Source organism: Vulpes vulpes, chromosome 12, assembly GCF_048418805.1.
Source record: "Vulpes vulpes isolate BD-2025 chromosome 12, VulVul3, whole genome shotgun sequence".
In the NCBI taxonomy this organism is placed as follows: Eukaryota; Metazoa; Chordata; class Mammalia; order Carnivora; family Canidae; genus Vulpes; species Vulpes vulpes.
Window position 1 is genome coordinate 151,223,259 of NC_132791.1, and position 12,127 is coordinate 151,235,385.

At 40.3% G+C, this 12,127-nt stretch overlaps 1 protein-coding gene across 5 annotated transcripts in view; it reads left to right on the forward strand.

The window, feature by feature from the left end:
* Positions 1-12,127, forward strand: part of C12H1orf87 (chromosome 12 C1orf87 homolog) — a 78,322-nt gene that overhangs the window by 33,263 nt on the left and 32,932 nt on the right. For 3 of the 5 annotated variants that reach the window (XM_072730775.1, XM_072730778.1, XM_072730776.1), the window contains exons 6-8: positions 843-964; positions 4,659-4,824; positions 11,848-11,945. In XM_072730775.1, coding sequence (XP_072586876.1) covers positions 843-964; positions 4,659-4,824; positions 11,848-11,945 — 386 coding nt within the window. The remainder of the gene's footprint in view (positions 1-842; positions 965-4,658; positions 4,825-11,847; positions 11,946-12,127) is intronic. The other 2 variants (XM_072730777.1, XM_026006895.2) reach the window with 1 other exon arrangement.

The following is a 12,127-nucleotide window of genomic DNA, read 5'->3' on the forward strand; positions in this document are numbered from 1 at the left end:
TCACTTAGCTTAATAAGGCCTTGTCCTCAAATAATCTGAATATATCTGCTAGATATATCTAAATATAAGCCTATTCTATATATAATAAATATATAAGAGATGAGAGAGAGAGAGAGAGAGAGAGAGAGAAGCTAGAGACAAGATTAGGCTGCAGTAACAAATAGCCCTAAAGTTCCAGTGGCCCAAAACAATAAAAGTTTGTTTCTCACTTATATTTCCATAAGAAATCAGCCATAGTATTGTCATTATCTTAGCTCCAAAACCAGACTGATGAAGTAGTAACTCTGGTATATTTTTGGACTTGCTGGCAGAGGGGGAAATAAAGAAATCTCTGGAGGGTCTTGTGTGAACAGTTTAATCCTCAACCAGAAGGAGCACATGTGACTTCTCATAATTCATTGGCCAGAACTGTTCTCATGGCCCTACCCAACCCCAAGGCAAACAGGAAGGGAGAATAACAGGAATATTTGGTAAAAAGCACTGATAATCATTATACTCTATTTTTAAGGCCAGTTTAAAAACTTTTAATAAGTTTTTTTTTTAAAGACTTGATGTATTTATTCAAGAGAGAGGGAGCAAAAGTGGGAGGGGCAGAAGGAGAGGGAAAGAAAATCTGAAGCAGACTCCACGCTGAGCTTAGAGCCCATAGTTGTGAGATCATGATCTGACCTGAAACCAAGATTCAGATGCTTAACTGACTGAGACCCCCAGGTGCCCCTTAATAAATTTTTTTTATTAAAATATTCCCAAATACTCTACCTCAACACGTATCTCCCTATGGGCATTTCTTTCTCTTGCATGTACACTAAATGAGGACGTTCTGTTTCATATCGGATTTTCAGGTGAATTATGGAAAGCTCCTCTGGTTTTTAAAAGCTGCAGCTTCAGATGATCCGAAGCAAAGCACAAGAGCTGTGGGCAGCCACCCAATGAAAACTCAAAGTTGTCATCATCATAGTCAAAGGTACTTTCTTTCTTTTCTTGGGTATAGTGTTCCTAAACTTCTAGAACTACCAGTGATTTTGGAGACCCTTCACCCAAAAAGCTCACTCAATGTGGAATCACTTTGCCCTTCACCAACACTTGGCTTATGCTTATCATTTCCTCTCCTCTCTCTTGTATGCAGACCAGCACAGAAAGTTATTTGCAATAATTGCATGGGTTTCTTGAGATTAAGCATGTGTCTTTTTTTGTGAGGTTGCCATGTGAAAGTGTAAACCTTCGTTACGGAATAAAAAACGACTGTATACTGTGCAGAGCTCCAGTCTATACAGTGTGATTCTGGAAATACATTCCGTCAATGAATTCCTGGCTTACAGGCACTAGCAAAGAAAGGTTTCAGGTATAAGAATCAATAATCCTTTCATGTAATCTCGAGGGAAAGAAATGACACAAAGTAAAAACAGAACATGAGGAATATCTTTAAACATGAGGCACAATAAAGCATGATAGTGTCTGTGTTCTCCAAGAAAGTTGACAAAGTGCAGTGGCTGGGAGCATAGCCTCCATTACCAGAAGCCTAGGCTCAATTCCTGTTTCTGCCATTAAGGGCTCTGTAGCATTGGGCATCACTTACGCTCTCTGTGCTTCCATTATAAAATGGAATCCATAAGAGATTTCCCTTCACTTCGTAGATGTTAAGAGTAACTTAATCAATTCATAGTTCTTAAAAACAGTATCTGATACATAGTAAATGCCATATAACAATTTTTTTGTACTATTTTTAAATTATTCCTACCAGAAGACACTCTTTTCAGTTAGAAACAATGGGACATAGTGGTTAAGAGCCACGGTATTGTAATTTATCACTTCACTTTCGGAAAGAAGTTTCCTGTAAAAATGTCCCCGAGCCAAGCATTAGACTTGATTCCTTTCTACAGTGTGCCCTTTCTGTGCCTTTTTATATTCACTGAATACCAGCTGCTTGCCAGACACACCTTGCTGGGCACAGTGAATCCAGAGGTTGGCAAGGCCCAGTCTTTCCCTCAAGGCTTAAAGTGCAAAGAAAGATATGTGTACACCAGTCAAATATCTGGGAACAACTGTCCTACAGAGGGCCATAAAGCCCCAGAAATTTTAATAATCAGCAACCACACTTCATAAAACACTAACCATGAGATTTGGGCCCTGAGAGGTAGACTATGCACTAACATACATAGCTACCCATTGGCAGATAGGGGTCTTATGAGTCCTGGGCAGCCCTAGACTAGGTTATCTCTCTCTGTGGTATGGCCCACAGTCTTTTCCTTGCCTGACAGCCATTGTACTGGTAACTAGCCACTTGACATCTGAGGTCAGTAATAGTGTCTGCCCTGGCCAGCTCAGTGTCCAGCATGGTTCCTGACACATGGGAAATGCTTGATGAATACTTTTTTAATGTAATTGGCACCTCCAATTATCCACTTGCGGGGACATCTGGATGCCTACTCCATAAAAAAAGGTGCACAGAGAGATCACTTTGAACTCATCAGAGAAGGTGCAGCTTTATACAAACCAAACAGTATGTTTGTGGAAGTGCAGAACTGATGGCCTGTAATGACCCCAGGCTCTTTGTTAATTAATGTGCTGCTCAGGAAAAGGCCCTCCCATGTTCTGCAGGTAGAGCCTTTAAAAGGGCAGCTCTGTGATGTTTAAAAACCTCCAGCGTCACCAGTGGCAACAAGCGTGGCAACAACTCTCATTACCTAAGTTGGACCAGATGAAACAAACTCCTAAAGCAGGTTTCCTGAGAAACCCTACCAGCTGAAGCAAATGGGTTCCATACAACCCCTGCCCATTTAGGACTTGCTGTTCAGAGACAGGGGCCAAAGCCTCACGAATTCCTACCCCCAGGAACTGGCATTGCAAGAAAAGGAAAGAGGAAGGAAAACTTGTGTGATTCAGATCTGGGACAGATCCATCTATCTGATTGGCAAGGCCTGGGTCATGTGCTCTCTCAGCAAAGAGAGACCAGTAAAGCACAGGGCTTGCATTTTCCTCTGCTAGGGTGAGAGGCAGACTCCTAAGCTGGAGAACTGTCTGGACCAGGAAGGAGGATGTAGAAACTATGTGACCGAAACAAAGACAAACAGCCACTCCTTTCCTGGACCAAGCTTTCAGAAAATATGAGCTGTTAGGCCAAAGCTTGAGTTAAGAATCACGAGCAAAAAGAAGATAACAGGGGCACCTGGGTAGTTTGGTGGGTTAAGCAGCCACCTCTTGATTTTGGCTCAGGTTGTTATCTCAGGGTCCTGCGATGGAACCCCTTGTCAGACTCTGTGCTCAGCAGGGATTGTGCTCAGCAATCTGCTTGAGATTCTCTCCCATTCCCTCTGCCTCCACCTAGGCTCTACCCTCCCCCAGACACTCCCTCCCCACCCCCTCAAATAAAATCTTTAAGAAAAAAAGAAGATACAAAAAAAAAAAAAGAAAAGAAAAAAAGAAGATACAATATGGCCTTTAGTAAAAGTTAAATGCATATAAAAATAGTCCATTCCAAGTACTGTACAAGATCCCCAGAATATAGTAAGAAACAAAACAAACCAGACCCACATCTGATGGAGCAGTCTAGTAAGGAAGTCAGACATGAAGCAATAGCTAAAGAAATAAACATATGATTGCAACCTGAGATTTATTAAGAAAAAGACCAGGAACAATGAAAGAGGTGATCAAGCAGCCGGTGCTGAAGCATCGTTGAGGGCCAATTAGGAGCACCCTTCCCAAGTTCTCATTCAGTGACATCCTATTTGTAGCTTGAAGTCAGCCATGGTGGGAGTTCTTACACCGTGAAAATTAGTGATGTTACAAATTAGGACATTATCTTGGAGAGCAGATTGTTAAAGTTTACTGATTTAATGTTTCCTGAAAGGAAGCTGATTTACAGAAGTGAAGGTTGGGAGATGTCACAGAATGTCCCTGTGGGGAAGTGGCGCTTTATATTGAGACAGTGGAAATTAGAGGAAATGTCACTGCCAAGAAGATCACACATCATTTGGATGCTAAATGAGTAAACATCTCAAACTAGTTTCATAAAATAAATGACTATAACACTTTGTCACCCTGTGGGTTTTCACCTATTTTTTAAAGTAACAAGAGTCCGTAAGATAAACCATCTTAATAGTTCCAAACATTTGAAAAATCATTATTCCCAAAACTTTTCTGGGTTTTCCAGATACAAATTGCAGAGTCAAGGATATGGGATGTTCACTTGATCCAAGATTTCCTTCTATAGAAGTTCCATGGTTATAGGAATCTGGCAGGATCTGCTTTGCTTTGCCTGTGCCAATGAACAGTTTGGAGATGTGATTTGCCGTTCATAATTATCTGGGCTCAGATCAAGCAGTGAAAGTAAACTATTGTGGCCACTTGTAATTTTTTCTCTCAAGCTGCAAAAAGGGGTGAGAGAGTAGATGACAGATTTGGCGTTATGTTCTACTTGAATTGGTTGGAGCCTCCTGGAGCAGAGACTCTGGTGTCAGTAGATTGGAATAGATTGGAGACAATCTCTGAAATCTCCATGCACAGACCCCATGACCAGGTTCCTGAGATTTAGAAGACCTTACTAGGTGGGTTCTCTGGTTTCACAATATATGTCAGTGGTGAGAGATGTGGTATGAAAACGCATAGCAGCTTTGGGTGGGTCATGTTTTCACAGTCTATCTTTCCCCTGCCCTTCCAAGCAGTACCACTCTTCACGATGCCAGCCCTCAGTCAGAAGTGAGCCAGAACCTGTTGGAGATCTTGAGGGCACTAAGGACAACCAGTGGCAAACTCGACATAGAGGGCCTCCGCCTGAGTTTTCGGAAAGAAGACCGCTCCTTCTCTGGCTCCCTGCCCCCACCCAAGGTAACCAAAACTAGAGTTCAGGTGTGTTTGTCTTCAAAGGCTACCTCAGGGTCTATCAGGAAGCACAGTTATGATCTGTGTTCTGCCTGTGGATCACATTATACAATTATTTGTTTTCTATGCCTGAGAGGAGAAAAACAAAAGGAAAAAGGAATTGTAAAATGTGTGGAATTAGTCCAGGAAGTACTTACGCTAGGATATACTCTATGTTAATAATAGCGAAGATGACAACACCCAAATAATATTTCACAATGGACAACAAATATTTTTTTCCAAGGCCAGATGTTCATTTCTCATACCCTCTACCAGCTTCCAGTGACATGAACATGGGGTATCCCATTCCTTAGGAGCATCCAATTTTAGGAACTAATGTGATTTATTGCTGATAGAGATTAGCATGCTGTTTTGGAGCGTTAACAGTGCAGATGTGTTTTGTGGAACAGGATCCAGAACCATATTAATTCAATTGTTGTCTTTAGCTAAACAAGCCCTAGTCATGAGGCTACCTCAGACAAAGAAGAAATAATAATTATGACTATTACTACAATTCCGTTAACGACAACTTGTCACCACCACGCTTTACTGAGTTCCTACCAAATGCCAACCCCTGCACTAAATGCTTTATTTACATTATCTTTTTTTTTTATTTATTTACATTATCTTATTTAACATTTGCAGAGAACTGCAAAATCCAGATAGATGTTATAATACCCATTTAATGAAAAATACTGTGTGTCAGGCCAATTGAATCACCCAAGGGCCACAGCTAGCTAGCAAGCAGCAGAGTCAAGGTTTAAAGTATAGAAGAATACTGGAGATTGAGAGCCAGAATTGGAACTCTATGAGGCCAAAGATATCTGAAAGCATCCACTGAGTCCAGGATATAAGACTTAAGATTCCAGAGGAGTAGAAGGGATTTAAAATTACAGGGGGGGAGGGGGCGGAGAAAGTGCTATAGAAAAGATTAGAAAATCTTTCACCTAGGTAAGTGGGTTAGATTGAGAGAGAATTAAAAAAAAAAAGAGAGAGAGAGAGAGAATTAAAAGGAACATATGATGTTTACTAAGGAAGCAAGGACATAATATGCTGAAAGTAGATTCCCATTCCAGGACAGAAGCAGCTTTCTCTATGCTTTCATTACACAGTCAGCTAACTATGCAAAGGCAAAGGTCATGACAGCGTGTACGTGTGTTTGTGTATGTGGATATTACACGTGCAAGCATGTTTCACTAGAGAGACAGAGAGTGTATGCTATAGGAGATTCCACACAACATAAATGGCTTTTATTAAGTTCATAAGATCAGGGGAAATTGAATAAAAAGCAACAATTCTTTGTTAGATCGGAAATTACATAACACCATCAATGAAATTTGAATGTTCTCAGGTGATACTTGTAGAATAAAACATAAATAACTTGTGAATCAAAACAAATTTGCTTTAATTCTTTGAGTCTTCAGATTTTTCCAAATGAAAAAATACTAGGTTTCAAATACCTATCTCCTGCATCTATTGTGAGGATTAAACAAGATAAGTATGTAAAGGCACTTAGCATGCTAGTATGTGAGGCACTCAGTAAATGTTAGTTTCTCTTTCTTCAAATAAATAAATAAACAAACAAACAAACAAACAAACGGATTTGGTTGAATTATTACTCACAACAGCCCAAGGAAGGAGGATATTTCCAGGGTCAAGTGATGGCCACATTGAGCACTGGCTATCAGAGCTGGCCCTGAAAGCTTAAATTTGTGATTCATATCTAAGGAAATGGGGCACATTTTCCTTGAAGCTGGTCTCTCTTGAGCCATCTGGCATCTCTTAAGACATCTGGAACTCGCTCAAAGTATATTGCAGTCTGGGAGGCATGTAAAATAGAATTCTGTTTCCCCAGAACGTGAGACAAATTGAGGCCCAAGGGACATTGGATACAAAAGCAGCAGCAGCTGCACCCCACCATTCATGTTCCTGGACACAGGACTTCAGGGTAGGCTGGGAAAGGCTATGAGTTGGGAGGGCTTCTCTTTTTGAACAGCAATTCTTAATCTCTTTGGAATGTAAGGGAAAGAATCACAGACCTCCTTAAGTTTCTCATGAAATCTATGCACCCTGTGCCCCTTTGTGTGGGGCTTGGGGAAAGGGGCTGTCCTTACAGCCATTTCAGAAGGCTCACAGATCATCTGTAGTTTCTCAGATAAATAAATGCAGTCTTGAAGGATACCCTGTGGATCTTGCCACTCAAATGAATGAAATTTTGCCATTCTCATAGTCAAAAAAACATCAAATACCTACCATCCTCATTCTGTGACTCACTCCTCCTGTTCCCCTAGCACATCTTTGATGCAACAATGGCTTCTGGATATAGCAATGTAGATCCACATCCAGTGTTCTAAGCACTATGATAAGACACTAAGGACAAGAGGCGCTTATGATTTCAGTTCCTGAGTTCTCCAGGAACTCAGGGGAAAGATGGCATTCTAAACATGTCACAGTTCTGTATGACAGATGCAGTAACTGGGAGCACAGAGACAGAATAACTACCTAGCCTGGCTCAAAACCCCTCCAGGGTAGATGGTGCAAATACTAAATCCTAGAGGACAAGTGAATTGGACAAAGAATTAAGAGGAGGGGCAGGAGAAGGGATGGGAAAGGTATTCTAGGTAAAAAGAACAAGAGCAGGACTCATTCAGGGACACATTAAGTCATTCATATAGACCGAACATAGTGGGTGTGTGGCAGCTGGGGATGGTGGGAGATGCTGCCCACGTTGATGTTAGAATGGAAGGTAGGAGCCAGTTCATGAAGGGTCTTTCTAAGGGGCTGAACTTTATCTTGAAGGCCCAAAGGGATCATCAAAGTATATTAAACAGTGAATGATATGATTAAACTTGAAATTTAAAAAAACACTCTAGTGGAATATGAAGAATTAGAGGCAAAGAGACCCTTTAGAAGGCTAGCCAGCAATTCAAGCAAGAAATTAGGAGGTTTTAAGCCAGGGCAGTAAAAGGAGAGATATAGATGTTAAGGAGGTAGGAAAGGAGGTCTTGACAACTAACTTAGAAGTGGGCCCTGAATTAGGAGGAATAAAAAAATGACTCCCAAGGTTCTGGCTTTGTCATCTTGGTAGGTAGTGATACCATTCTCTGTGATAGAAAACAGACAAGGAGTAGCTTTGGAGGGGTGGAGGATGGGATGAGAAGTTCAGTTTTAAACACATTGTACTCGCTCGGTTGAGAGATAAAAATCTAAATAATGATTTAAAGTTCTTCAATATACAGTTGAAGCCGCGGGAATAGTTTGGGTTACCCAAGGACATAATGGAAAGTGAGAAGGGAAGGTAGAGGAGGACACTTACTGTCAAGAAGTAGGTAGAAGAAGAGAAGCTGGCAAAGGAGACTAAAATCCTCAAAAGAGGCATGGGAGGTAGTCAAGAAAGCCAAAAAAGAGATTTATAGAAGGATGGCATTATCAGTCATGTTACATGCTATGAAGAGACCATCTAATTAGGACTGTAAAGTACTCATGCAATTTCAAACCATGGAAGTTACCAGTGACTTGGCAAATACAGCTGAAGTACAGTGATGGGGTAAAATGCAAATAGAGCCTTAAGTGGGAAGAGAGGAAGTTGAGAGAGCATCTGTGTGCCATTCTTTCAAGGAGCATTTTGGGGAAATGAATATTTATTTCACATGTCATTTTCTAAATAACATAGACATTTTATTTACATTTGATTAAAAAACATTTCCTTACCAAACAGAAGAAACTACACTTAATGAAATGTTTTCTTATTGAACAAGGGTCACCATTATGAATATTCATGCTTTAAACAATTTTAGTAATAATCCTGAATAACACTAAGTTGCCAGGATTTTCTGCTTGATGTTTTTTTGCTCCTTTGTAACTGTCAGCTCTTAGCAGCCATCAATCAATCTGCTTCTAGGAACCCTGATGTACTATTTCTAATCTGCTGTTCATTTTAGCCTACAGCAAAACTCAATGTTGCCAGAAGTAAATGAACTGTTTTTAGAATAACCTCTTACTTACACTGATGTTTAAAAATACATTAATATGCTATAATCATGAGGACAATCCAGTTCTTATTTAAGGAGTAAAATGGCACAATGTGACTAATTTCTACCTCTCTAAATTTATTTTTGCCAATCTCTGCCCATACACACTCTACTCCTTACTGCTTTCAACTCATTCATTCACTTCCTTGTTTATCTACATATGTGTTTGTTCAATAGTTATTGATACTTTATTTTTCAACATGGTGCTAGACAAATGGTGATTGAAGAATGAATGAAACACAGCTGTAGCCCTCAGTAAGCCAGTGTTTAGTAGAGAAGCTCTCATGACCAGATCATTACTGCCCAGCCTAGAAAAGGGTATAAAACTATAGTAGAGTGGATAATGGCAAAATATATGCAGCTTCTAAGAAGCATGATTTTTTTCAGCCTAAAATGTTCCCTGACCCCTTACTTACTTCTGGTAAACTTTTATTCAGTTTTTTGTGTTTTAAATTGATATTTTTCCCTCTGTTATGCATTCCTGATGTGACTCCTATATACCTAGTAAGTAACATGTGTGAGTTTTGAACCCAGATTTGTTGTTTGTTTCCTTCCATAAAGATTAGCTTTTTCTCACCATTTTAAAATCTAGGTTTTATTATTATTCAGCTATGTTCAGACCAATAGATCAGGAGATGACTGCCACTCAAGAGATAGTTTGGTACAGTTTCCAAGGGAAGGGAGCATGGCACACCCACACAGGCTCCACCAGAAGTGGAGCAGGGTTGGTCAGGAGGCAAAGGGGATGAGGGGATAATGTGGGCAAGAGCCCTAATTATGGAATGGGCAAGGCAAGATAAGGTTTAGGATTGGCTAGTTTGAATAATTTCAGTGAGCTCTGGGGCCTAGGGGGGCTGTCCCAACTTGCCTAGTACTTGACCCTGGGGTGATAAGGGTAGCAAAACAGGCCCCACGGTGAGAACCCCACCCCCACTCCCTACTGCCTGTAAAGGAAGAGGTTGGTTTGCACATGAGAGAAAAGCACACTTCCAAGCCAGTCCTTCACCATCTTTAGGAATAGCTAGCCCTGGAAGGGGCAATCACTACAGGGTCAGCACAGCCCAAGATGTCAAATCATAAGAGTACAAAAACATACATAATACAGTCACTATACTGAACTTCCTCAAAGTAATAATAGTAGCTACTGTTTAGTCCAAACACTAAGTAAGGCATCTCTTTTTCTTTGCCCTTTCCTTCCTCCCTGCCTCCCTCCCTCCCTTCCTCCTTTCCTTCCTTCCATCTCTTCTTCCCTTCCCTCACCTTTCTTTGTTTTCTCTCTCCTTTCCTATGCTCTCCTCTCATCTCTCTTTCCTCTTTCTTCTCTTCATTTCAACAAATATTAATCAAATGCGTAGTAAAAGTAAGACACTATTCTAACTGCTTATTTCTGATGTAATCCTCACAGAACCCTAGGGAAAATAAATATTAGCCTTTGAAAAAGATTTTGCTTATTTGTCAAAGAGAGAGAGCACATGCACGCACAGCAGGGGGAGTGGCAGGCAGGGTGAAAGGGAGAAGCAGACTCCCTGCTGAGCAGGGAGCCCAATTCAGGGCTCGATCCCAGGATGACCTGAGCTGATGGCAGATGCTTAACTGACTGAGCCACCCAGGTGCCTCTAAAATATTAGTCTTATTTAGTAGTTGGAATATTGGGCACAGAAAGGTTGCACAAATCACAGGCAGCAGATCTGGTGTCCCAAGTAAGTCCTGTTTTATTCTAAAATTTATGTTTGAACATTATGCTAGGGGTACCTAGGTGGCTCAGTTAGTTAAGTGTCCAACCCTTGATTTTAGCTCAGGTCATGATCTCAGGGTCTTAAGAATAAGCCCTATGCTGGGCTCCATGCTGAGCGTAGAGCCTGCTTAAGATTCTCCTTCTCCCTCACCCTGCCTCTCTCCCTTTCTCCCTCTGCTTCTCCAAACCCTTGTGCCATGCTCTCTCTCACTCTGTCTCAAAACAAAACAAAACAAAACAAAACAAAACAAAAACAAAACAAAACGCTGAACACATAATACATGCTATCATACCTGTAAAAGTCTGACATGTTTGAATCTAAATGTTAGCTACCCACCAACCTGAGAACTGAACTGATTTGTCAGCTAGACTCAGAATATATTAAGAACCTAGGACTGGAGTGCCTGGATGGCTCAGTCAGTTGAGTATCTGCCTTTGGCATGGGTCATGATCCCAGAGTCCCGGGATCAAGCCCTGTGTCAGGCTCTCTGCTCAGCAGGGAGTCTGCTTCTCCCTCTCCCTCTGCTCCTCCCCCTGCTCATGCTTGCTCTCTCAAATATATAAATAAAATCCTAAAAAAGAAAAAAATAGTACCTGGGAAACTACAATGACACTTTACTTATTAATCCAACAAAAATTTATTGGGCATCTGGTTTTTAGACTAAGTTTCATCATTTATGAACTGTGTAACATCAAGGAAGTGACTTAATCTCTCTAAGTCTTGGTTTTGTCACATATGAAATGCAGATAGCAATACTGACCATGCTAATGCATCAAGCTTGTTTTATAAATCAAAGGAGATACACAAAAATATTTTGCAATTTACCTGTATAAGCGTATGTAACTTCTAGTCCTTGTCCACCCATCCCATTGCTGACAAAAATTTAAGATCAACATTTCAAAGTGCAACAGCTTCTGAGTAATGAACAATACCTCTGCATCAATCAAATAAAAATTTGCTATTTTATTTTAATTGTTCATATTCTAATTCCAATATAGTTAACATACAGTGTTTATTAGCTTCAGGTGATCAATATTCAGCAATTCTATATATCACCCAGTGCTCATTCAGTTGGACATTCTTGTCCTGAAGGATATTATGATGAGATAATGCACTCCTGGGTATTAATTCTTTGTCAAAATCATGTGGGTTCTAATTATGAGAGAGTAATTCAAATCTTAATCTTATTATAATGAAACTCCAAATCCTTTCTTATTTTGCAGGTTAGGGCTATATGTGGAAAGCATGGATTATATCTAACTTTGAGTTTCCTGGAAACATTGCTAAATCATCAAGATTTGGGTTACCATGGTGAAATAAAGTAAGTTGATATTTTATTCACATAGTTATCTACTAAGATACCAAATACTGAGGTCTGTCTTTACAAGTTTTAGGTGTGAAGCAATCAATTTCTTTTTTTAAAAGATTTATTTATTTTAGAGAGAGAATGCACATGTGAGTGGGGGAAGGGCAGAGGGAGAGGAAAAGAGAGAATCTCAAGCA